The sequence below is a fragment of the Salmo salar genome, chromosome 07, assembly GCF_965601325.2.
Source record: "Salmo salar chromosome 07, fSalSal1, whole genome shotgun sequence".
NCBI classification, from domain to species: Eukaryota; Metazoa; Chordata; class Actinopteri; order Salmoniformes; family Salmonidae; genus Salmo; species Salmo salar.
The window spans coordinates 24,059,873-24,087,022 of record NC_138297.1 but is presented as its reverse complement, the minus strand read 5'-3'; the positions used below and the strand labels follow the sequence as shown (position 1 = coordinate 24,087,022).

The 27,150-nt window shown below is 39.9% G+C and overlaps 2 protein-coding genes across 3 annotated transcripts; one reads left to right on the top strand and one right to left on the bottom strand.

Annotated features, from left to right (window-relative positions):
• The first annotated feature begins 1,899 nt into the window (after positions 1 to 1,899).
• Positions 1,900 to 5,977, top strand: LOC106608737 (uncharacterized). 2 transcript variants are annotated; one of them, XM_045721720.2, is made up of 7 exons: positions 1,906 to 2,078; positions 2,256 to 2,345; positions 2,463 to 2,612; positions 4,351 to 4,701; positions 5,194 to 5,310; positions 5,464 to 5,513; positions 5,674 to 5,977. In XM_045721720.2, exons 1-7 carry the CDS (start codon positions 1,997 to 1,999, stop codon positions 5,803 to 5,805), a joined length of 972 nt encoding a protein of 323 aa, XP_045577676.2. In that variant the 5' UTR covers positions 1,906 to 1,996; the 3' UTR covers positions 5,806 to 5,977. The 2 variants fall into 2 exon arrangements, with proteins under 2 accessions (XP_014062317.3, XP_045577676.2); XM_014206842.3 differs by having other exon boundaries at positions 1,900 to 2,078; positions 2,256 to 2,612.
• Positions 5,978 to 24,875: 18,898 nt separating this feature from the next.
• LOC106608738 (uncharacterized) lies at positions 24,876 to 26,850 on the bottom strand. Its single transcript, XM_082977281.1, has 5 exons — positions 26,526 to 26,850; positions 26,017 to 26,367; positions 25,778 to 25,906; positions 25,629 to 25,678; positions 24,876 to 25,497 (listed from the first exon to the last, which is right to left on the bottom strand). Exons 1-5 carry the CDS (start codon positions 26,848 to 26,850, stop codon positions 25,381 to 25,383), a joined length of 972 nt encoding a protein of 323 aa, XP_082833407.1. The 3' UTR covers positions 24,876 to 25,380.
• Between the last annotated feature and the right edge of the window lie 300 nt (positions 26,851 to 27,150).

The window sequence follows — 27,150 nt, the reverse complement described above, 5'->3', positions numbered from 1 at the left end:
TGCGATGTAGTGCCTTAGACCACTGCGCCACCCGGGAGGCCCCTCCTAAATCAAATCAAATCAAATCAAATGTATTTATATAGCCCTTCTTACATCAGCTGATATCTCAAAGTGCTGTACAGAAACCCAGCCTAAAACCCCAAACAGCAAGCAATGCAGGTGTAGAAGCACGGTGGCTAGGAAAAACTCCCTAGAAAGGCCAAAACCTAGGAAGAAACCTAGAGAGGAACCAGGCTATGAGGGGTGGCCAGTCCTCTTCTGGCTGTGCCGGGTGAAGATTACAACAGAACATGGCCAAGATGTTCAAATGTTCATAAATGACCAGCATGGTCAAATAATAATAATAACAGTTGTCGAGGGTGTAACAAGTCAGCACCTCAAGAGTAAATGTCAGTTGGCTTTTCATAGCCAATCATTGAGAGTATCTCTACCGCTCCTGCTGTCTCTAGAGAGTTGAAAACAGCAGGTCTGGGACAGGTAGCACGTCCGGTGAACAGGTCAGGGTTCCATAGCCGCAGGCAAAACAGTTGAAACTGGAGCAGCAGCACGGCCAGGTGGACTGGGGACAGCAAGGAGTCATCATGTCAGGTAGTCCTGAGGCATGGTCCTAGGGCTCAGGTCCTCCGAGAGAGAGAAAGAAAGAAAGAGAGAAAGAAATAATTAGAGAGAGTATACTTAAATTCACACAGGACACCGGATAAGACAGGAGAAATACTCCAGATATAACAGACTGACCCTAGCCCCCGACACATAAACTACTGCAGCATAAATACTGGAGGCTGAGACAGGAGGGGTCAGGAGACACTGTGGCCCCATCCGACGATACCCCCAGACAGGGCCAAACAGGAAGGATATAACCCCACCCACTTTGCCAAAGCACAGCCCCCACACCACTAGAGGGATATCTTCAACCACCAACTTGTCTACAAGTCTACTGCAGGGTCCTCTGGAAGAAAACCAAAAGAGGAGGAACCTCCTTTTGATAGATTCCCTCCTATGAGAGCAACATTCACCAGAGAGTGATTGGCTGAGGTTTCCAATCAGTGATGCAGTGGATGTTTCTCCTCTGAAATGTTTTGTCCTCTTTCAGACGTCTCCATATCATGCCACTCACACCCACCTACACACAGAGAACCAGTTCACAGGTACACTGTGGTCCGCTCTAAGCAAGATGAGGCCGTATCTACCCTGCTACCTGCACTCTGTGTCTCCTTGTGGTTTTCAGCAGGATGTCTATTTGATGTAAGTTTGTTGTTCTTACAATCTTTACTTGTTGCCACTGACAATTTGCAGCCGTAAATCTACTCTGATATGTTTATAGTTATCTGAAGTCAGTTCCAAACCACAAGGACCTGCTAATGAACTCTGTTTGAACCTTCTGAGTTAACAATCTCAGTCCAGGGGGAGGGACAAGTTACCGATGATGTCATGGGAGAATTTTCAGTACATTCCCAATCAGACATTTATTGTGAAGCACAAAGTCTACTGCAGGGTCCTCTGGAAGAAAACCAAAAGTGGAGGAACCTCCTTTTGATAGATTCCCTCCTATGAGAACAACATTCACCAGAGAGTGATTGGCAGAGGTTTCCAATCAGTGATGCAGTGGATGTTTCTGTGAATGATAGGGAATGAGACTGCCATACAATTGATTTGTTTTATCCTGTCATCTGATTAAATGATATGGTCAAAAGAGTATATGTTATCTTTAGGGGCTCTTGATTTATCTTAACTAGTGCAATGGAGACAAGATAGCCTACATTAAATGCACCTAAAAAAAGTGACTGTGAGAACACAAATGGTAAACAAATAGAAAATAACATTTTCACAAAGGTCTGACCAGAGTGAATTGGAGAAATACAAACCACAATTTCTTGCACAACCATTCAGGAGTCAGGGTACAATACAAGATCAAAGGTTGTCTGAATGAGGCGTAAACAAAAATGACGCGTCCAGTTCGACCAATCACCAATAACCCCATTGTTGAAGTGTTGTACACATGGCTAGACTTTTTCCACTCAAGGTGATACCTTCAAAGATGATCACACTGTGTGTGATATTTCTCCTCCTTAAACAAATGGGTAAGTCAAATTGTTTTATTTCTCTGCTTGTGTGATGTGTACCATAACATGTTTTATTGGGTACTGATATTACAGTCGATTTCAGGCATCCACCTAGAATGATAGCATTTTTAAGTATGTGCTGTCTAATATATGTGAGTAGCAAAGCAATTTATGTTGTTGTTGTGTGTGTTATAGATCATGTTCCAGCTGTAGCACAATCCTCAGCCATTCGTCTCGTATCACCCAATGTTGGAGACACAGTGACTTTGCACTGTTTCTATGAAGGTGACATGGCAGTAACATTCTCCTGGTACAAGCAACCCTTTGGAAATATTCCTCGCCTCATGTCAACATTTTTTTTTAAGTATGATAGTGACGCTACATTCTACCATGAATTTAAAGGTAACCCTCGCTTCTCAGTGGAAAGTGATGAAGGAAAAATTTACCTCAGAATCTCAGACATGGAACTCTCTGATTCAGCTTTATACTACTGTGGGAGCTATTATGGAAACAAGCTGGAGTTTGGAGAAGGAACCATTCTCATTGTGAAAGGTACAGAGAGAATTCTTATTTTCAGATAGTTAAAAATCTTAGATTATACACAGAGTGTAGAATAATAGCTAAAGGAAATGGAATTATTGTGACAATCAAATGTCTAATCTAATAAGTATAATACACACAAGAAACACAGAAATCCTTCAGTTTAAGCTAGAGATATCATTTTTTTTTGCATTTGGTGAGTCTCAAACCACTGCAACTGTCTATCTCACTCTTCCGCATCTGCAGTGAAAAGTGACAGAGCTAGAGCTGTGTTTGTCAGACCATGAGACAATTCACGAAAATCCGTCTTCTCACAAAATCTAGTGCAGTCTAGTGCATGGAGGTATATATGGAGACTGTTTACTGCCAAAAATAAGGGGTTAAATAAATAAATAAAATAAAAATAAAAATAAAATAAATATATATATATATATATATATATATATATATATATATATATATATATATATATATATATATATATTATATCTCTCAGACAGAGGACAGACACTTCGGAGCAAACTTCCTTATGATCTTTGGTGGGGGGGGACTATCTGTTGTTCCATGTAGTGAATATGTTATTCAATGTGTTTGTATGTGCTAATAGCAGTAAAGCCAAGTACAATTTTCAATCAAATAAAAATGTTTCATATTTTTTTGTGGGATACTTCAAGGGGTCTTAAAATTAAAAATCAAATAGCAACATGATCCTTGGTATAACCTTCTTAAAACAATTCCATTTAGCTTAGTAGAATCCCCCACCCCCTCCCCCGATGTAGACAGGGCTTAGACACTTTAGTAAAAAAAAGAAAGGGGTTGTAAATTTTTTTATTCTTATGGGTTAAGTATTGTCATAATGAGATCCTATCATTATTCAACAAATGTTAGGTAGGGATGTTTTGGATATTCAAAGGATTTACTGACATCGGCATTGTGCCAAGAAGCCGTGCGGCCTGGCGGGATCGTGTTTCGGAGGACGCACGGCTCTCAATTTACGCCTCTCCCGAGTCCGAACGGGAGTTGCAGCAATGGGACAATGCTGTAACTACCAATTGGATATCACGGAATTGGGGAGAAAAAGGGGTAAAAAAATGTAAAATAATTTTTAGGTAACCCTCGTTTCTCTGTGGAAAGTGACAAAGGAAAAAAATCACCTAAGGATCTCAGACATAGAACTCTCTGATTAAGCCTTATACTACTGTGGGAGCTCTTATTGAAACAAGGTAGAGTTTGGAGAAGGAACCATTCTCATTGTAAAAGGTACAGAGAGAATTCTTATTTTCAGATAGTTAAAAATCTTAGATTATACACAAAGAGTGTAGAATAATAGCTAAAGGAAAATGAATTATTGTAACAATCAAATGTACATAAAAGGTTGATGTCCTCTAATTAGCCTAATAGACAAACAAAACATACAAATCCTTCAGTTTATGCTAGAGATATCTGTTTTTTTGCATTGGATGAGTTTCAATCCACTGCAACTGCCTATCTTGCTCTTCCGCATCTACGGTGAAAGGTGACAGAGCTAGAGCGGTGTTTGTCAGACCATGAGACATTCTGAAAATCCGTCTTCTCACAAAATCGTCTGTAGTGTTCGATCGGTTTGGCCTACAAACTGTTATGGCCTACCCCTCTATGGAACGATGGGACAATACTGTAACTACCAATTGGATATCACGGAATTGGGGAGAAAAAGGGGTAATTTTTTTAAAAATAATAACAAAAATTCAAAATATTTCCTTATTTTCAGGTTCAGAGTCCAACAGTAAGACAGTTGTACATCAGTCTGTGTCTAAATCAGTCCAGCCAGGAGACTCTGTGACTCTGAACTGTACAATACACACTGAGACCTGTGCAGGAGAACACAGTGTCTATTGGTTCAGACATGGTTCAGGAGAATCCCGTCCAGGAATTATTTACACCCATGGAGACAGGGGTGATCAGTGTGAGAAGAGCGCTGAGGCAGAGTCTTCCACACAGAGCTGTGTCTACAACCTCCCCAAGAGAAACCTCAGCCTCTCTGATGCTGGGACTTACTACTGTGCTGTGGCCTCATGTGGGGTGATACTGTTTGGGAACGGGACCCAGCTGGACATTGACCGTAAGTGATACTTCTGACATTGTGTTTTGTTATAATCCAGATTGCAGGCAAGGTGTCATTCAGTTACTTTTGTTTTTCTCTTTCATACAGAAATCTTTGTTTTCTGTATCATTCAGATATCTTTGTCTCTCTCTTTCATTCAGATATCTTTGTTTATTTTATATCATTCAGATATCTTTTGTTTTTCTATATCATTCAGATATCGTTATTTTTCTATATCATTCAGATATCTTTGTTTTTATATATCATTCAGATATCTTTTGTTTTTCCATATCATTCAGGTATCTTTTGTTTTTCTATACCATTCAGGTATCATTTGTTTTTCTATATCATTCAGATATCATTGTTTTTCTATATCCTTCAGATATCTTTGTATATGAGAGAAGCAAGTATGACTCTCAGATCAGGCCGAGTCTTGTTGGTGTCTCTAACATTGTCATAGCTTTATTCCTCAGTGTCTCAGTGTCTCTATCCCTATTTGATATTTCACAGATGGTTGTAAGGAGGACCATCTTCTGTTCATGTATTGCCTTGGCGTAGCGTTGGGTTTGTGTGTCCTCCTCATCATTGTCCTTACTTGTGTTTTGTACAAGATGAGCAAGTGCATAGGTAAGCAATTTTATTGTGCAAGATACAATATGCTTATCAATTGTTGGTACAGTTACATTAGTTGAAATGTTTAGGTCAAAATTGGTCATAAAGTCTCTTCATTGTAGGATGATGATGATAATGATTATATTGATTGATGTGTTTGATTAAAAGGAACGCACCCTCAGCCATGTGCTCCAACAGTCCCCAGTCATGATAACCAGGTAACCTGACCTAACACTTGTTTAGTTGTTGCTGAATCAATGTGTTTTTCCTTCAATCAAAATATGAAAATATACATTTTATTAGAAGTTTTCTTTCACAATACCACAATGTTTAGTCTAATACCAAATATTGGATTTGCATTTTTGCTATTGCTCTCAGGATCGAGGTGTTGACACACTCCATTACGCCGCTCTGAACGTCGTCCACCAGAAACCAAAGGCCGGGAGACAGAGGAGCGCCATGGAGACAGACACTGTGTACTCTGGTGTGAGACGCCAAAACATGGACTGAAACGTGAAGTTTTCCTCTTTAATAACCTGAATTGATTTTGTGTGTTCTACACTGTATGCATAATTAGGGGTTTTTCAGTGTGTTACAATGACTTGTAATCTGCCAAGCTCATTTTTACATTGACACTGTTGTTAAATTTTGATCAAATAAAACATTAAACTGCTTTCATAAAGAGGAATTGCTTGATTAGCATTCATATTTTTGTCGTTACAGATTCAGCGTGCAACAAACATCTCAAGCCTATGCTCAATGTAAAAAATATGGTTGGTTGCATAATAACTCTAAATATGTATCTATTGCTGGTGTTTTAGCCTCTCAAACTGTCTTCTTTTAGCTGTATCCTGTATCACAGCTCTCTGTGGTGTTCTGACTGCCCTGAATAGATTTTCCACTCACGTAAACTCAACTCTAACCCCCAGCAATGACCGTTAATCCTAACCACACTCTCTCTTTACACACCTCTGTGCATCCAAACAACAAAGATCCATTTCACTAAGAACACAATTCTGGCTCTCCATGACAGTGGCGTTCAGACTTTTTTTTCATGAGCATGGCCTTACCTCTATTACAGCATATTGGATGACTGTCATTCACCCAGTTCAATGTAACAGCGATTGGTTTAGGCAATTACATGGTACTCAAATTGTCCCTATACCCATCATGAGGTTGCTACAACCTAGCCTATGAACGAAAGTTTACAACGTAGGTGCGCACAGATTGAGAGACAAATTTGAGGTGATGGACAGTGACCCATGGACAGACAGTGACATTCAATATGCCTTGCACACTCTTGCCTTCATCTAGCTGAACAAGGAGAAAATCATTAGTCCAACAGTTGCAAATGAGAGTTTCTATTGGACATATTCAAGTATGTTAATCCCCTTTTTGTTCTGTTTGCTACCATTTAAGAAACATTTTTCAACAGAATCGCTTGTGGACTTCAATGCACAACACATCAGCTGTATGTGACAAGGGGAAAAAACCTTTCCAAGCCAAACTGCTACACACAGCCTACATCGTTATTAGCTAAAGTAACGCCATAGTCAGCATAGCTAATAGAATTAACGCGTTAGTAAACTCTCTACAATCATGGAGTAACGTTAGTGTACAGTCAGTAAGCAGTTACCAAAACCAAAAGCTTACCTTGACTTGGAAGATTGGAAGAGTTCCAGTATTGTATTGGATAGTCATAGCCAGCTAGCTAACATAGCATCCCGCTGTTTGAGTAGGGTGTATCAGTAGGCTAAACTAGCTAGTTGCATTTGCTAGCTATGTAAGTGAAACTGAAAAGTGAAGGGGGGAAAAAATCCTTCATTTTGGAAGAAATGTATTTGTTCAAAACTGTTAAACTCTTGTCTTTCTCTCTTTGAGTCAACTACTCACCAGATTTTATGCACTGCAGTGCTAGCTAGCTGTAGCTTATGCTTTCAGTACTAGATTCATTCTCTGATCATTTGATTGGTTGGACAACATGTCAGTTCATGCTGCAAGAGCTCTGATAGGTTGGAGGACATCCTCCGGAAGTTATTGTAAATACTGTGTAAGTCTATGGATGGGGGTGAGAACCATGAGCCTCCTAGGTTTTGTATTGAAGTAAATGTACCCAGAGGAGGACGGAAGCTAGCTGTCCACCAGCTACACCATGGTGTTACCCTACTGAGTGCTGTTGAAGCTACTGTAGACCTTCTTCGGAAAATACTATGTTTTAATCAATTATTTGGTGACGTGATTATATTTAGTATAGTTTTATCTAAAAATTATAACTTTTTAAATGTTTTTATTTTTATGAAATCCACTGAGTAGGATGGTCATCCCCTTCCTCCACTGAGGAATCTCCACTGCTCCATGAGATAAGTAAAGGAATATACTTTGAACAGAATTGATATGGTTGAGAGACTGATTTCAAATATGACAATGTTCCCGTCGTAACTGAGCAGTTTTCACAAACTATTGACAAAATGTGAATATGTATAAGTGCCCCTTGCAGAACTGCAATCCATTTCTTTTTCAACAGGGAGCAGCAGTAAACATGGAAGTCCCCAGAACTGCCTCAACAGTAGAGTTGGCAGCAACTTGTAGAAGTGTTCAAAATGTCCACTAATTGGATGAAGTATCATTAACAGCGTGCTTTTCTGTGATAGTTCATATGTCTAGCCAAAATAGCAGTCAAACTTAAGCCAAAAATGTAAATTACTACTAACCTCAACATAGTTATAATAACGTGTAGCTTAGTAACAAGGAGCAACAATCACTCAAAATGAAACAGGTAGTAGAGTGATTTATATGATGAAGACAATGACTCATTTGTTGGAGTGTGTAGTTTTGTAATTGAGTTCCACAGAGTCTTTGCGTGAGTAAGGCACAAAACCTATTTTTTCAAGTCATATCTCCAATGAAATGTCTTGACCTTCTTTTAGACGTGTTGATAGCGTGACACTCACATCCCCCCACACACAGATAACAAGTTCACAGGTACTTGCGGTCTGCTCTAAGTACGAGGCCTTATCTAGGCTTTGGTCAGGCCTGCTGGCCTTGTACACACAGGTCCCTCCTACCTGCTATCTGTGTCTCTGTGGTTTTTAGCAGGATGTCTAGCTGTTGTTTTCGCATTTGTTACTGTTGTTCATGTTGCTACTGACTGCTTGCAGTCACAACAAACCAGTTCTTTATGAAGTTACTCGCATATATATAGTCATCTGAAATCAGTAACAAACTGCAAAGAACTGGTAATGAACTCTATTTGAACGCTCCAAGTTAAGCATCTCATGTCATGTGTAATACAGAACCATCTATTCTATAGCTATGGGATCAGGGGAAGGGCCATTTTAGGATGATGTCATGGGAGAACTAGTACGTTCTTAATCAGACAAGTGTTCTAGGACTACTGCAGGGTTCTCTGTAAGGAGACCAATAGAGGAGGATCCTCCTTATGATAGATTGCCACCTATGAGAACCACACCAACCCGAGAGTGATATAGAGTGGATAAAGTGTGTCAGGTGTATTAGTTACATTAGGTTCAAATCAAATGTTATTGGTCGCATACATATATTTATCAAATAAAATAAAATAACATTTTATTAGTCTTCACTTGTGCCGAAAACAACAGTGAAATGTGAAATGCTTACTTACGAGCCCCTAACCAACAGTGCAGTTTAAAAAAAATAAGGATAAGATTAAGAGATAAAAGTCACAAGTAATTAAAGATCAGCAGTTAAAAAATAACAATATATACAGGGAGGTGCCGGTACAGAGTCAATGTGTGGGGGCAACAGTTAGTTGAGGTAGTATGTACATGTTGGTAGAGTTATTAAAGTGACTATGCATAGATGACAAAAGAGAGTGGCAGTGGTGTGGAGAAGAGGGGGGGGGGCAATGCAAATATGCTGGGTAGCCATTTGACTAGATGTTCAGGAGTCTTATGGCTTGGGGGTAGAAGCTGTTTAGAAGACTTGATGCTCCGGTACCACTTGGACCATTTAGCAGATGTTATTGCGGGTGTAGAGTAATGTTTGTCTTCCTAGCTCCTTCAGTGCAGTAATATTTAACAATACACAAAAATACACACAAATCTACAAAGTAAAATAATGGAATTAAGAAATATAGAAATATTGGGACGAGTAATGTCGGATTGCGGAGTATAAATATGTATATATGATGGGATGTATAGACAATATGGACAGTATATGGATAGAATATGTAGTATACCGGAAGAATAGTATATCTCCAGCAATAGTTCATTAGGATAGGCCTTGACTAGTATACAGTATACAGTGCATTCGGAAAGTGTTCAGACCCCTTGACTTTTTCCACATTTTGTTACGTTATAGCCTTATTCTAAAATTGATTAAATTGTTGTTTTTTCCTCATCAATCTACACACAATACCCCATAATGACACAGCAAAAACAGGTTTGTGGAATGTTTTTCAAGTTTATAAAAAATTTAAAACTGAAATATCACATTTACACAAGTATTCAGACTCTTTACTCAGTACTTTGTTGAAGCACCTTTGACAGCGATTACAGCTTCAAGTTTTCTTGGGTATGATTCTACAAACTTGGCACACCTGGCTTTTGGTAGTTTCTCCCATTCTTCTCTGCAGATCCTCTCAAGCTCTGTGAGGTTGGACGGGGAGTGTCACTGCACAGCTATTTTCAGGTCTCTCCAGAGATATTCAATCAAGTCTGGGCTCTGGCTGGGCCACTCAAAGACATTCAGAGACTTGTCCCAAAGCCACTCCTGCGTTGCCTTGGCTGTGTGTTTAGGGTTGTTGTCCTGTTGGAAGGTGAACCCCAGTTTGACATCCTGAGCGCTCTGGAGCATGTTTTCATCAAGGATCTCTCTGTACTTTGCTCCGTTCATCCTTCCCTCAATCCTGACTAGTCTCTCAATTCCTGCAGCTGAAAAATATAGCCACAGCATGACGCTGACACCACCATGCTTGACTGTAGGGATGGTGCCTGGTTTCAGACGTGACACTTGCATTCAGGCCAAAGAGTTCAATCTTGGTTTCATCAGACCAGAGAATCTTGTTTCTCATGGTCTGAGAGTCCTTTAGGGGCCTTTTGGCAAACTCCAATTTACTGAGGAGTGGCTTCCGTCTGGCCACTACAATAAAGGCTTGATTGGTGGAGTGCTGCAGAGATGGTTGTCCTTCTGGAAGGTTCTCCCATATCCACAGAGGAACTCTGGAGCTCTGTCAGAGTGACCATCGGGCTATTGGTCACCTCCCTGACCAAGGCCCTTCTCCACGATTGCTCAGTTGGGACGGGCGGCCAGCTCCAGGAAGAGTCTTGGTGGTTCCAAAATTCTTTCATTTAAGGATGATGGAGGCCACTGTGTTCTTGGGGACCTTCAATTCTGAAGAAATGTTTTTGGTAACCTTCCCCTGGTCTGTGCCTTGATACAATCCTGTCTCGGAGCTCTAAAGACAATTCTTTCGATCTCATGGCTTTGTTTTTGCTCTGACATGCACTGTCAACTGTGGGACCTTATATAGACAGGTGTGTGCCTTTCCAAATCCAATCAAGTCGTAGAAACATCTCAAGGATGATCAATGGAAACAGGATGCACCTGAGCTCAATTCCGAGTCTCATAGCAAAGGGCCTGAATGCTTATGTAAATAAGGTATTTATTTTTCCTTTTCTTTTTTTGGTTTTCGCAATGTCATTATGGGGTATTGTTTGTAGCTTTTTACTGAATCCATTTTAGAATAAGGCTGTAACGTATCAAAAAAAGTCAAGGGGTCTGAATACTTTCAGAATGCACTGTACATATGAAGTGGGTAAAACAGTAAGTGAACATAACTTAAAATGACCAGTGTTCCATTAATAAAGTGAGCAGTGTTCCATGACTAGGTACGTACTGTAGGGCAGCAGCCTCTAAGGTGCATGGTAGAGTAACCTGTTGGTAGCCGTCTAGTGACAGTGACTAAAGTTCAGGGCAGGGTACTGGTCGGGGGCTGGCTAGTGGTGACTATTTAACAGTCTAATGCCCTTAATTAACCTCTTATGGACAATATCCAATGGTAGCGCCTGGCGCGAAATACGAAAAACCTTCAAAATGCTATAATTTCAATTTCTCAAACATATGACTATTTTACACCATTTGAAAGATAAGACTCTCCTTTATCTAACCACATTGTCCGATTTCAAAAAGGCTTTACAGCGAAAGCAAAACATTAGATTATGTCAGGAGAGTACCCAGCCAGAAATAATCACACACCCATTTTTCAAGCTAGCATATATGTCACAAAAACCAAAACCACAGCTAAATGCAGCACTAACCTTTGATGATCTTCATCAGATGACACTCCTAGGACATTATGTTATACAATACATGCATGTTTTGTTCAATCAAGTTCATATTTATATAAAAAACCAGCTTTTTACATTAGCATGTTTTGTTCAGAACTAGCATACCCATCGAAAACTTCCGGTGAATTTACTAAATTACTCACGATAAACGTTCACAAAAAACATAATTATTTTAAGAATTATAGATACAGAACTCCTTTATGCAATCGCGGTGTCCGATTTGAAAATAGCTTTTCGGTGAAAGCACATTTTGCAATATTCTGAGTAGATAGCCCGGCCATCACGGCTAGCTAATTTGACACCCACCAAGTTTGGCACTCACCAAACTCAGATTTACTATAACAAAAATTTGATTACCTTTGCTGTTCTTCGTCAGAATGCACTCCCAGGACTTCTACTTCAACAACAAATGTTGTTTTGGTTCGAAATAATACATAGTTATATCCAAATAGCTCCGTTTTGTTCGTGCGTTCAGGTAACTATCCGAAGGGTGACTCGCCGGCGCGTTTCGTGACAAAAAAAATCTAAATATTCCATTACCGTACTTCAAAGCATGTCAAACGCTGTTTAAAATCAATTTTTATGCAATTTTTCTCGTAAAATAGCGATAATATTCCAACCGGGCGACGACGTATTCGTTCAAAGAAAGAAAGAAAAACATGGAGTCATCACATGCACGCGTGCGCCAGTGTCATTGTTCTCAGAAGGACCACTCTCCAAAACCCCTGCTGTTTTTCGCCCAGAGACTGCAGAGCTATCATTCCACGTTCTGGCACCTTCCTAGAGCCAATGAAAGCCTTAGAAAATGTCACGTTACAGCACAGAGGCTGTATTTTTTGATAAAGAGGCTAAAGAAGGACAAGAAATGGTCAGATAGGGCACTTCCCGTATAGAATCTTCTCAGGTTTTGGCCTGCCATATGAGTTCTGTTATACTCACAGACACCATTCAAACAGCTTTAGAAACTGTAGAATGTTTTCTATCCAAATCTACTAATTATATGCATATTCTAGTTACTGGGCAGGAGTAGTAACCAGATTAAATCGGGTACGTTTTTTATCCGGCCGTGAAAATACTGCCCCCTATCCCAAACAGGTTTTAATATAGAAGCTGTTTTTCAGTCTCTTGGTCCCAGATTTGATGCACCTGTACTGACCCTGCCTTCTGGATGGTAGCGGGTTGAACAGGCCGTGGCTCAGGTGGCTGAGGTCCTTGATGATCTTCTTGGTCTTCCTGTAACACCGGGTACTGTAGGTGTCCTGGAGGACAGGCAGTGACCCCCGGTGTTGCGTTGGGCAGACCGCTTCACCCTCTGGAGAGCCCTGAGGTTGCAGACGGTGCAGTTGCCATACCAGGTGGTGATACAGCCCGACAGGATGCTGTCAATGGTGCATCTGTAAAAGTTTGTGAGGGTCTTATTGGCCGAGACAAATTTCTTCAGCCTCCTGAAGTTGAAGATGCTCTGTTGCATCTTCTTCACCACACTGGTTGTGTGGGTGGGACATTTCAGATTGTCAGTGATGTGTATGCAGAGGAACTTGAAGCTTTTCACCTTCTCCACTGCGGCCATGTTCGATGGGGGCTTGTTCCCTCTGTTGTCTCCTGAAGTCCACGATCAGCTCTTTCGTTTTGTTGACATTGAGGGAGAGGTTATTTTCATGGCACCACTCCTGTAGGGCCCTCACCTCCTTCCTTTAGGCTTTCTCGTTGTTGTTGGTAATCAGTCCTACCACTGTTGTGTTCAGTTGAAGATGTGCGTGGCTGAGGATGCACCCTTGTGGGGCCCTTTGTTGGATCAGTCTAGTGGTGGTGTTGTTGCCTACCTTCACCACCTGGGGGGTGGCCCGTCAGGAAGCCCAGGACCCAGTTGCACAGGGTGGGGTTCAGACCCAGGGCCTCGAGCTTAATGATGAGCTTGGAGGGCACTATGGTGTTGAAGGCTGAGCTGTAGTCAATGAACAGCATTCATTCATTCATTCATAAGGTGGAGGTGATACAGTATGATCCTTAACTAGCCTCTCAAAGCACTTCATGGTGACAGAAGTGAGTGCTAAAGGGCGACAGTCATTTAATTCAGTTACCTTCACTTTCTTGGGTACAGGAACAATGGTAGACAACTTGAAACAAGTGAGGACAACAGACTGGTATAGGTAGAGATTTAATATCTTATCCAGAGCAACATCAGAATGGGGCTGCCTTTGTAAACTCAGCCTTAGATTCAACCTTTCCATCAAATATTTTTGCCAAGTAGGGAGCAAGTAGGTTTAAGTGCCTTGCTCAAGGGCACATCCACAGGTTTTTCACCTAGTCGGCACAGGGATTTTAACCAGCAACCTTTTGGTTACTGGCCCAATGTTCTTAACTGCAAGACAAGACATGTTCTATTTATAACAGCCCTCCTATGAGTCATCTGGAGTACTCTAACTTTTGAATGACCTGTTCAAAATAAAATACGTTTTCTTTCAAATACTTTAGGTACACGTGGTTTTGATTGTCTTCTGCAATGGAGGCAAGATAAATCAAGTGTAACTAAAGTACGTTTGAGAAAACAAATAGCCTACTATTTTGACCCAGTGTTCTCCAGAGAGGTGAGAAAACAAACAACCTACTATTTTGACCCAGGGATCTCCAGGGAGGTGAGGAAACAAATAGTCTAATATTTTGACCCAGGGCTGTCCAGAGAGGTGAGAAAACCACAAACCACCAAACAAGCAAAACCTTCAAGACAGTTACTTGCATTCTACAGCATCTTGTGTCTCAGAGAGTCCAACCAGTAGACTGTGCGACTCTGTAGTGTGCAATAGACCACAAGACCATGGTCGTCTGAATGAGGCGTCAAGAAAAAAGATTGGGTCCAGTTCAACCAATCACCCATTAGCCCTTTGTTGAAGTGTTGTATACATGGTGTCACTGTTTATGATATTTCTAAATCTCAAAGGAATGGGTATATAACTTATATATTTCTATACTTACGGAATGTGCACCCCAAAAAAGGCATAGGTATTTCAAGATTATTCACAGTTTGAGGCTATTAACACTCAATTTGTTGTATTTTGAGGTGTATAATGGCTAATAATGGCTAATATTTTGAATACAATAGGTCATGTTTTTTTGTGTTTATTCTAGATCATGTTCTAGCTGCGACTCCATCCTCAGACATTCATCGCATATTAGCCAATGTTTCACTGCACTACAATTTCCCAAATAAATAAGCAGCTTTATCAAGCTAATATTTGATTGCCTTTATTCAACAACTCTGATTTGCTTTATATTGTCTTCTTCACAACTTTTGCCCGGGATGTTCAAACTATGTTAGGCCAGAGGATAAATATTCTAGTACTTTTATTCCTGTTTAGGCATGCAATTAAATCCCCCAGTTAAGTGTTCCCTCCTACTATATGATGGCTACATGTAGAATGTCATCATACTGTGTATGAAGCTGCCCCTTTGTCAGATTCAAACTCTGACATTACAATGATGAACAGACATTGATCTATCGTTTTGATTTATGCTAACTTGTGTAAGAATTTTAAGTTTAGATCATTTAAAAAAAAAAAGCTTTTTGAATCCATTTGAATTACTTTATAGTATGAATATTATACGTATTTGATATGTTTTTTGGTCTATATCTTGATCTTCAATCTATATTGTTTGTTTCCTTTGACAGTTTGTTCATTTATCAAGGACATAGTCCAACCAGGCCTGGTCATGGTTACTGTAATGGGAGGTAGTGTGACTATCACTTGCTTTTGGCCACTTGGTTCAGGCAGACTGTTGGACAGAGACCCCTTCTCATGGTATCATCACTTTTCATTAGCCAATATCGTTTTTACTACAACAGCTTTACCAAGGACTTCACTGGGACAAAATGTCTGAGTGTGAAGAGAGGAGTTGACAGTTTCAACCTAAGACACAGTTAGGGGACTCATCTACATACTACTGTGCTGCTATTGAAGTAGGCGAAGTCAAATTTGGAGAAGGAGCTGTTTTGATTGTCAAAGGTAACCTAACTTACTTCTTTATTTTTCATTTTCATTTTGCGTCCATGAAATTCTAAATATACATTACAAATTGTTGATGAATAGAGGTAGCAGTACAATACAATTTACACACCATGACCTTACTCTATAAGTCTTTTCAGATTTAGAGTCCAACAGCATGTCTGGTAATGGGACCAAGCTGGATGTTGAGTGTGGTCACTCTAATGATCCACAGATGAGAATCCTGGTCCTTCTCTCCATCATAAGAACTAGAGTTCTCGTCTGCTGTCTGACCATCTTCATCATCATCTACACCACCAGGAAATAGATCAATCTAAGACAAATGTCAAAAGACTTGGGTTTTGCAGTAACTGTTGAAATTACCACCATCATGTATTGCAAATTATGATTAATTGAGATTGCTGAGGTGTTAAAATAGCATTTTTTTTTTAATTAATGGCATGTTAGCTTATTTAAAAAGTTGTATGTTAATTGAATGAACTGCTCTTCTATATATGTGCATACAGTGCATTTGGAAAGTTTTCAGGCCCCTTGACTTTTTACACATTTTGTTACGTTACAGCCTTATTCTAAAATTAATTAAAGTATTTTCTTTCCTCATCAGTCTACAAGCAATACCCCATAACAACAAAATGAAAACAGTTTTTCTAAATGTATGCAAATGTATAAAAATTTAAAACAGAATTATCTTATTTACATAAGTATTCAGACCCTTTGCTATGAGTCTCAAAATTGATCTCAGGTGCATCCTGTTTCCATTGATCATCCTTGAGATGTTTCTACAAGTTGGAGTCCACCTGTGGTAAATTCAATTGATTGGACATGATTTGGAAAGGCACACACCTGTCTATATAAGGTTCCACAGTTGACAGTGCATGTCAGAGTAAAAACCAAGCCATGATGTCGAAGGAATTACCTGTACAGGGAAAAATCTGGGGAACGGTACCAAAAACATTCTGCTGCATTGAAGGTCCCCAAGAACTCTCTCTCCTTGCTGAGGATCAAAGGTGCCGCTAACCAAAGGTTTGAAGATAGCCAGACACCCATCTCCTGAGGGAGTTGGCCCAGTTTTATGACTTAACAACCGGTCGTAAATTGTTTCCAACTTTCTCCCTCTGCCTCTCACTATCCAACAAATGAATGTGCTTGGTATAGAGAGAGACTCTTGCCTAAAATCTCTTACATCAAAAGACTGGACATTGGAAGATTAGTTTTGAAATCCAAATGTTTGGAATGGTTGGTGGGGATCCAAACAATAATTATCTCATATAATTTAGTGTTTTGTGATGTTATTACGGATGGTATAACAAGATAACTGTAACTCTGTACGTGTACACGTCCTAGTTATCAGGTTTGCATCTAAATGTTGTATAAAATAAATGATTAAGTATAAGACTACTTTTGTGAAGATGTGAATTGTGTGACAATGTGATTTCAGCCTTCTAAAATGAGAAAATTATTTTGCATTTAAATCTATGCTCAGTCAGTGGCCACAAGTATAAAACCCTTTGTAACGAAATTTACATTAGACCAAGCAGGTGGATGGTGTGAGGTGACCATGGACGTGGACATGGTCCACACGTTTAAATGGTTAATACTACAAGACCAGAAAATGGTAAGCCCCTCTGAAACTCTCGACGAGTGAAGAAGGTAAAGACTAAACCAAACATTCACAGTCTGCAGCTGGGTATGTAAAGTAGTCTAGGACAACTGACCAAAGACGAGAGGGAAGGACAGATCCCTCTCACCACTGTGTGTGTTCATCTGAGGTATCCATTCTAAGAACACTCTGAGACAAAGAAGCCTACAACTAAGAAGGACATTGTGAACTCTGATGGACAACCAGAGATTTACATCGAACTACTCCCTATAGTTCTTGGCTGATTTATTTTGATTTTCCCATGATGTCAAGCAAAGAGGCACTGAGTTTGAAGGTAGGCCTTGAAATACATCCACAGGTACACCTCCAATTGACTCAAATGATGACTCAGAAGCTTCTAAAGCATGACATCATTTTGTAGAATTTTCAAGTTGTTTAAAGGTACAGTCAACTTGGTGTATGTAAACTTCTGACCCACTGGAATTGTGATACAGTGAATTATAAGTGAAATAATCTGTCTGTAAACAATTGTTGGAAAAATGACTTGTGTCATGCACAAAGTAGATGTCCTAACTGACTTGCCAAAACTATAGTTTGTCAACAAGAAATTTGTGGTGTGGTTCAACACGTCACTGTCTTGTATCTGAGGGGGGTGGAGCCATGATAACATACAGTGGCTTGCGAAAGTCTTCACCCTCTTGGCATTTTTCCTATTTTGTTGTCTTACAAACTGGAATTAAAATGGGTTTTGGGGAGGTTTGTATCATTTGATTTACACAACATGCCTACCACCAAAATATTTTTTATTGTGAAACAAACAAGAAATAAGACAAAAAAAACGTGTTTTCCCTTAAACCACTCAAGTGTTGCTTTAGCAGTATGCTTAAGGTCATTGTCTTGCTGGAAGGTGAACCTCCGTCCCAGTCTCAAATCTCTGGAAGACTGAAACAGGTTTCCCTTATGAATTTCCCTGAATTTAACGGCATCCATCATCACTTCAATTCTGACCAGTTTCCCAGTCTCTGCCAATGAAAGACATCCCCACAGCATGATGCTGCCACCACCATGCTTCACTGTGGGGATGGTGTTCTCAGTGTGATGAGAGGTGTTGGGTTTGCGCAACGATATAGCGTTTTCCTTGATGGCCAAAAAACTACATTCTAGTCTCATCTGACCAGAGTACCTTCTTCCATATGTATGGGGAGTCTCCCACATGCCTTATGGCGAACACAAAAGCGTGGTTGCTTATTTTTCTTTAAGCAATATCTTTTTTCTGGCTACTCTTCCGTAAAGTCCATCTCTGTGGAGTGTACAGCTTAAAGTGGTCCTATGGACAGATACTCCAATCTCCGCTGTGGAGCTTTGCTGCTCCTTCAGGGTTATCTTTGGTCTCTTTGTTGCCTCTGATTAATGCCCTCCTTGCCTGGTCTGTGAGTTTTGGTGGGCGGCCCTCTTTTGGCAGGTTTGTTGTGGTGCCATATTCTTTCAATTTTTTAATAATGGATTTAATGGTGCTCCGTGGGATGTTCAAAGTTTCTGATATTTTTTTATAACCCAACCCTGATCTGTACTTCTCCACAACTTTGTCCCTGACCTGTTTGGAGAGCTCCTTGTTCTTCATGGTACCGCTTGCTTAGTGGTGTTGCAGACTCTGGGGCCTTTCAGAACGGGTGTATATATACTGAGATAATGTGACAGATCATGTAACACTTAGATTGCACACAGGTGGACTTTATTTAACTAATTATGTGACTTCTGAAGGTAATTGGTTGCACCAGATCTTATTTAGGGGCTTCATAGCAAAGGGGGTGAATACATAAGCACGAACCACTTTTCTGTTTAGAATTTTTTGAAACAAGTAATTTTTTTCATTTCACTTCACCAATTTGGACTATTTTGTGTGTGTCCATTACATGAAATCCAAATAAAAATCTATTTAAATTACAGGTTGTAATACAACAAAATAGGAGAAACACCTAGGGGGATGAATACTTTTTCAAGGCACTGTACATTATTATACAGCATGATCTACTATATAATGTTTATATTCTCCTGTGGAAGAAAACACTACAAAATGCATGACTGTTCAGACTGTACACTACTACAATGACCTGACAGTCAGTGGAACAGTGACAGGCAGACATTCTATGGAAAAAAAGAACAAAGATCACAAAGATCAGAAGTACAGTGACCTATTACTTCCAAGAAAGCTTAATATAATGAAATGCACAAATAAACTGAATACTAGCTGTAAGGAAAGTTAAATGGCAGTTTCTTGTAAAAAAAAAAATATATATACTCTATTTATTTAATGTTGACACATTTATCTGATTGCCCTGACGTTTGGACATCTGTCCTCCCTTCACACTTGCTCCTGCTCTCCCTCTCTGGCACTCAAGAGTGCCAGACTGCCTTCATTACACACACCTGTCACCATCTTTACGCGCACCTGTGCTTCATCACCGGTCACCAGCACACGCAGCAGGGTGTCATTGGACTCACCTGGACTCTTTTAATTTGTTGATTGCCTTCCCTCTTTCTGTGTGCTTCCCTGTGTGTTCCCTGTATCAGCATTGTTGTCGTTTCCGTTTCCCCTGTCCAGACGCTTTCCGTATTCAGTTCCTGTTCTGTTTCATGTTCATTATTCATTAAATGTTCACTCCCTGTATCTGCTTCTTGTCCCCGGCGTCTGTCCTCACAGAAATAGAGGAAGGCCAGCTATTATTTTTTATGACAATCTATCAGCAATGCTTATTTGTTGAGCATTTAATTGATCTTTACAGAATGTACATTGCATAGAGATGCATGTAACATTACAGACAGAACAGCGCAAACTGGCTCTAACCAGAACTGAAAGACATTGAGACTGGTGTTTTGCAGGTACTATTTAACGAAGCTGCCAGTTGAGGACATGTGAGGCGTCTGTTTCTCAAACTAGACACTCTAATGTACTTGTCCTCTTGCTCAGTTGTGCACCAGGGCCTCCCACCCCTCTTTCTATTCTGGTTAGAGCCAGTTTGCACTATTCTGTGAAGGGAGTAGTACACAGCGTTGTACGAGATCTTCAGTTTCTTGGCAATTTCTCGGATGGAATAGCCTTCATTTCTCAGAATAGAATAGACTGACGAGTTTCAGAGGAAAATACTTTGTTTCTGGCCATTTTGAGCCTGTAACCAACAAATGCTGATGCTCCAGATACTCAACTAGTCTATAGAAGACCAGTTTTATTGCTTCTTTAATCAGAACAACAGTTTTCAGCTGAGCTAGCATGATTGCAAAACTGTTTCTAATGATCATTTATCCTTTTAAAATGAAAAACGTGGATTAGCTAACACAACGTGCCATTGGAACACAGGAGTGATGGTTGCTGATAATGGGCCTCTGTACACCGATGTAGATATCCCATAACAAAATCTGCCGTTTCCAGCTACAGCAGTCATTTGCAACATTAGCAATGTCTAAACTGTATTTCTGATCAATTTGATGTTATTTTAATGGACAGAAAATGTGCTTTTCTTTCAAAAATAAGGACATTTCTAAGTGACCCCAAACTTTTGAACGATGGTGTATATAAACAAAATAAAGTATTTTGTTATATTTTCACCTGTCAGCATTAACAAGATTCCATCAGCAAACAGCATATGATTCAAGAAAATCTTCCCACAGTTGTAGGTCCCAAGGTCCTCTTGCCATGTGGCAGAAATGTTGAGGTGAAATGTGTTTTTGCCAGCCAACACAGAGAATCACCCTCATCAAATGCGTTGTAGAATTGCACATCACTCTCGTACTTTGACGATTTAGCAATGTATTGAAGCACAGTGCTGGTGGTGAGTTTGTACCACATCATGTAGTTGACGTTCTCACTGGTCATGTGGCAATCAATAGCCACATTGCCTCCTTCTGGAAAGAAGCAGGCTGAACAATTATTTGTGTTTTAGATGTACCTGAATTAAAATAATAAATGGACCATGTTGCAAACACATGTACCAAATATAGTAAGAACCTGTAATGTATGTTTAACAGTTATAAGATTAGTAAATTGAGCTAGATTTTACTTACAAGCTTTCCAGATGAAAAGAAAGATGAAGAGTTGGTCCATCTTGCTTGTTCCTTCAAGTGATGATATTGACCTGTGTGAAATGCAGTCTCTCTACAGAAGAGAAAGGAAACTTGTGTTTGCTTTCATTGGTTGATCTCCGGTACCATCTGATCTGGATGTTCAAATTTGATTGGCTCATGAATGCAACAAACGCTGTACATTCATGTTGTTGTACAGCTTGAACATGTGTTGCACAACTTCATCACATTGCAAGTTTGAATGACTATGTTAATTGCACTTTTTTTCACTGAATGTGACTGTGTATTTATCCTTTATAAGACATAAATACAGCTCATACTGTCTACAATATCTCATACACAATTTATTGTCCAATGTATGGACGGATATAAGCCCTCCCATCATATAAATATGAGGAGGCTCTTTCTTCTTGTCCCAGATGATGATACTTTACATCACACTTAAAACTGTCATGTGTGTGGGGCAAAGTACTTCAGAAGTCTAGGTCAAATGACCCAATAGACAGTTCAGTTGAATATATATGTAGATATCAAGCTGCCTCATGAAAATAGTGGTCTACTGCTGCTAAAATGGACAACTTGAAGAGCTAGTATAGAGTATGTGATACAACTGACTGACACCACTGAGACATCCTGCTGGAAATCACATAGAGAGAAAGACAGAGAGAGAGAGAGAGAGAGAGATTCAGAGAATGAAGGAGAAAGATAGAGAGAGAGACTCAGAGAATGAAGGAGAAAGTTAAAGAGAGAGAGAGAGAGACTCAGAGAATGAAGGAGAAAGATAAAGAGAGAGAGAGAGAGACGGAGAATGAAGGAGAAAGATAAAGAGAGAGAGAGAGACTCAGAGAGAGAGAGAGAGATAGAGAGAGAGAGAGAAAGAGATGGTCCTGCGCAGAAGTCCAGCAGGCCTCACCAAAGTGTAGCTAGTTACAACCTCATGTTTTGTTCATAGCAGAACAAAGCTTACCTATAAATAGGTTGCTGTGTATGTGAGGGGGTGTGTCACATGCAATAAGTAGGCAGAAGACATCATTTAAAAAAATAACACTACAACAGAATGAGGCCTGACTAAAGCCTGTCCTCATTCTGTGGTAGTGGCTGTTGTGCAACTTTCACTATGAGTAGTTCTGTTGCAAGAGGCCTAAATCATTTACCGTAACATGATGTGGTACTGCTAGACTTCACATAATTAAGTCAACTTTGACCTACACATTTGTGTTGAGAGGTCCTTGTTGCACTAAGGTGCTGTTTCATTCCAAAGGGTGTGAACAATACAGGGCCCTAAGGGACAAAGTAGAGAGTAGTGTGGGTGCAGGTCAGTCTTCCTGTGTTAAATGTCTATAAGAGGTTAGTTTCCATCAGTGGAAAGTTACTGCAACACCACCACCTTCACCACAAAGCTTTGTAAACAGACCATAATGTCTGAGACAGTTAAGAGCATCCGTCTGTACAATGCGCCATATCATCATAGTATGCAATGAGTTCAACTGAATCAAATTCAAACAGTTGGAAACACTTTATTTTTCTTTACCACAAGCAACTGTTGCTAAAATGGGCACAACAAATACAATAAAAATAATAATAATCTGTCGCTGTGTCCTTGAGCAAGGCACTTAACCATAAGTGGCTGTGAACCCACTCCCTGCGGGTGTCTCAGCGGGAGTTGGGGTTAGTAACAAAATAACATTTCCATTACACACTTGTGTACCAAGACAAATAAAAGCACCACCCCTAAATATTATTATTATTTAAAAAAAAATGTTTGTCAGAGAAGCAATGCATTCTATTATTTCATCTTTGAATAACAAAAAAGCTATGACCACTGTTTTCATCAGATTTGACTGCTTATGCATTCATAGATAGAGTTAATGAAGATAGAAGTAGTTAATAAAGAGTTATCTAGTATAAAAGGATCATTGGTTCATTCATCCAGTTCTACTGTCTAATTCCAGCGTACACCACTGTCTCCATGTGACCTCTCTGTCTTCTAGACCTGTTCTTCTTGTTGCTCAGATTCAGAGCTACGTAATGGAGACTGTCTCCATCTTTCTGGAGCAGGGGGACCTTGTGGGCGCTGCAGGATTTCAGTCCATCACGGCGTAGTGTGTTACCAATTGTTTTCTTGGTGACTATGGTCCCAGCTGCCTTGAAATCATTGACAAGATCCTCCTGTGTAGTTCTGGGCTGATTCCTCACCGTTCTCATGATCATTGCAACTCCACGAGGTGAGATCTTGCATGGAGCCCCAGGCCGAGGGAGATGACAGTTCTTTTGTGTTTCTTCCATTTGCGAATAATCGCACCAACTGTTGTCACCTTCTCACCAAGCTGCTTGGCGATGGTCTTGTAGCCCATTCCAGCCTTGTGTAGGTCTAAAATCTTGTCCCTGACATCCTTGGAGAGCTCTTTGGTCTTGGCCATGGTGGAGAGTTTGGAATCTGATTGATTGATTGCTTCTGTGGACAGGTGTCTTTTATACAGGTAACAAACTGAGATTAGGAGCACTCCTTTTAAGTGTGCTCCTAATCTCAGCTCGTTACCTGTATAAAAGACACCTGGGAGCCAGAAATCTTTCTGATTGAGAGAGGGTCAAATACTTATTTCCCTCATTAAAATGCAAATCAATTTATAACATTTTTGACATGCGTTTTTCTGGATTTTTTTGTTGTTATTCTGTCTCAAATTCTCTCTCACTGTTCAAATAAACCTACCATTAAAATTATAGACTGATCATTTCTTTGTAAGTGGGCAAACGTACAAAATCAGCAGGGGATCAAATACTTTATTCCCTCACTGTATGTAAACTTCCGACTTCAACTGTATATCTATGAGGTATGTAGAGTCACAGAGATTCTTGGGGTGTGCAAGCACAAGGTCTCTCTTGAAAAAAAAAATATAATAATAATTTCAACTAGACTAAACATAATTAAATAAAGGTTCAATAAAAAGGCACTTCATCTGTGATAAGAAATAGATGTGTCTTGGTGTTCCTCCATTTCTAATGGTGTGATGGAGCCTGACACATTCAGCTAAACTGCTATTACTTTTAATCATATTGTATATTTGTATATGTGGTGGCAGAGATGTTCTTTAGACAGAGAATAGAGATGTATGGAGTAAAATTGTATGGTTTATTATGTTATGTCTTAAAATAAAAAAAATAATGACGGCTGACTATGGCCTGTGCTCCTTCTGTGGTGCTGGCTGTTGTGCAACTTTCACTATGAGTAGATCTATTGCAAGAGGCCTAAATCATTTACCGTAACATGATGTGGTACTGTCACATAATTAAGTAAACTTTGACCTACACATTTGTGTTGAGAGGTCCTTGTTGCACTAAGGTGCTGTTTCACACCAAGGGGTGTGAACAATACAGGGCCCTAAGGGACAAAGTAGAGAGTAGTGTGGGTGCAGGTCAGTCTTCCTGTGTTAAATGTCTATAAGAGGTTAGTTTCCATCAGTGGAAAGTTACTGCAACACCTCCACCTTCACCACAAAGCTTTGTAAACAGACCATAATGTCTGAGACAGTTAAGAGCATCCGTCTGTAAGAAGCGCCATATCATCATAGTATACAATGGGTTCAATTTATTCAAATTCAAACAGTTGGAAACTATTTATTTTTCTTTACACAAGTAACTAGTTTACTGTTGCTAAAATGGGCACAACAAATTCAATACAAATAATAAAAATCTGTCGAGGTGCCCTTGAGCATGGCACCCTAATTGCTCCAGGTGTGCTGTACAATGGTGACCCTGGCTATGAACCCACTCCCTGTGGGTGCCTCAGGGGGAGTTGGGATTAGCAACAAAAAAAACATTTCCATTACACACTTGTGTACCAAGACAAATATAAGCACCCCCCTAATTATTATTATTATTATTATTATTATTATAATTATTATTCAACAACAACAAAAAATAGCAATGCATTCAATTATTTCAACATTGTATAACAAAAAAGCTATGACCACTGTTTTTATCACGTTTGACTGCTTATGCATTCATAGATAGTTAATGAAGCTAGAACTAGTTAATAAAGAGTTATCTAGTATAAAATGATCATTGGTTCATTCATCCAGTTCTACTGTCTGATTCCAGCGTACACCACTGTCTCCATGTGACCTCTCTGTCTTCTAGACCTGTTCTTCTTGTTGCTCAGATTCAGAGCTACGTAATGGAGACTGTTTCCATCTTGGTCCTGTGAAGCACAAAATAGCATTGTTGACATTCAATTATTTTAAACGTATAATTTGTTACCCACAATAGTGAAGTTGTTTAAAGACAGGCTTCACAATAGACTTCAAACAATATACAATCATTTCTGCTTACCCCTGCATCTGACTGGGTAACTGCAGGACCTCTGGTCTGAGAGACGAGTCCTAAAAAGAATGACACAAAAGATTAGGATAATTCTACTTCTTCCACTACTGAAACAACAACAAATGGTGACATCAATGTAGCAAGGGATAGTAACTTACCTCTGCACTGCACACATGTTGTGTTGTTCATCTTGTACATGATGCAAACCAGGACAATGATCAAGGTGAACGTGACACCTAATGCTACACCCAGGCAGGACACCAAGACAAGAGGATCTGTTCTATGGTCTGTTGAAATTCAAACAGTAATAGATGAAACCAGAATAGCAAGTAAGTGTATGTTCTACACAGTAGACTATACAGTAGATATAAAATAAAATATAAGCTGTATCATATACCCTCAATGTCCAGCTGGGTCCCGTTCCCAAACAGTATCTCCCCACATGAAGCCACAGCACAGTAGTAACTTCCAGCATCAGAGAGGCTGAGGTTCCTCTTGGGGAGGTTGTAGACACAACTCTGTGTAGGAGACCCAGCCTCAGAGCTCTTCTCACACTGATCACTCCTGTCTCCATGGGTGTAAATGATTCCTGGACGGGATTCTCCTGAGCCACGTCTGAACCAATAGACACTGTGTTCTCCTACACAGGTCTCAGTGTGTATTGTACAGTTCAGAGTCACAGAGTCTCCTGGCTGGACTGACTCAGACACAGGCTGCTGGAGCACAGACATGCTGTTGGACTCTGAGTCTGAAGACAGAGAGAGAGACCTAAGTAAGACTAAGATGTGTTGGTGAAATACATAAAAGGCCATGAATTCATAACTAGCATTTGACGTAGCAGTCATACGAACATACCAATATACAGGGCCACCCATTTTGAAATTGAAGAAGCAAATATTTAGTCACCTTTGACAATTAAAACAGTTCCCTCTCCAAATGTGAGCTCATAGATGGCTGTAGTGGAACAATAGTATGTAGCTGAGTCCCCTGTCTCTGTCTTGGATATGGTCAAGTTACAGCTGTAGAGTCCTCTCCTCACACCCAAACGTTTGGTCTCAGTAAAGTCCTTAATAAAGTTGTTGGAATAATAACTATCTTGGCCAACATAAAGAGATGATGCCATGTAGAGTGGTTTCTGTCCAAATATCTGCTTGAACCAATTAAATCTGATCACCGACACATTCGGACAAAAGCAAGTGAGAGTCAGAGTTCCTCCCAGCTCAGTAACCATCACAGGGGTTGGTTGGATTACGTTTGTTTTGGTAAAAGCACCAACTGTCAAAGCAAATAAACAAAATGGATCAAAGACAAATACATGGATAAACCATTTCCACTCGTTACAGACAGAACATCCTACTTCACCTATCATATTCAAACTACATACTACGAATGTAGGAATTCAATTAAAATGTCTTACACTTACCCAAGTTGATGTAAAACAAAAATACTTCTCTATTCATCATTGTAACATTAGTCCCTTCTGCACTGTATAGTGTGTGGGTCTGACAGTGGGGCACTTTACATGCACCCT

Excerpts from the sequence above, each read along its gene's own strand:
- LOC106608738 (XM_082977281.1), bottom strand. The coding sequence starts at position 26,850 with ATGGTTACTGAGCTGGGAGGAACTCTGACTCTCACTTGCTTTTGTCCG. Across the intron at positions 26,368-26,525 it reads AACTGTTTTAATTGTCAAAG|ACTCAGAGTCCAACAGCATG; the intron begins GTGACTAAATAT and ends CTCTGTCTTCAG. Across the intron at positions 25,498-25,628 it reads TTACCCAGTCAGATGCAGGG|GACCAAGATGGAAACAGTCT; the intron begins GTAAGCAGAAAT and ends TGTGCTTCACAG.
- LOC106608737 (XM_014206842.3), top strand. The coding sequence starts at position 1,997 with ATGGCTAGACTTTTTCCACTCAAGGTGATACCTTCAAAGATGATCACA. Across the intron at positions 5,311-5,463 it reads CAAGATGAGCAAGTGCATAG|GAACGCACCCTCAGCCATGT; the intron begins GTAAGCAATTTT and ends TTTGATTAAAAG. Across the intron at positions 5,514-5,673 it reads TCCCCAGTCATGATAACCAG|GATCGAGGTGTTGACACACT; the intron begins GTAACCTGACCT and ends TATTGCTCTCAG.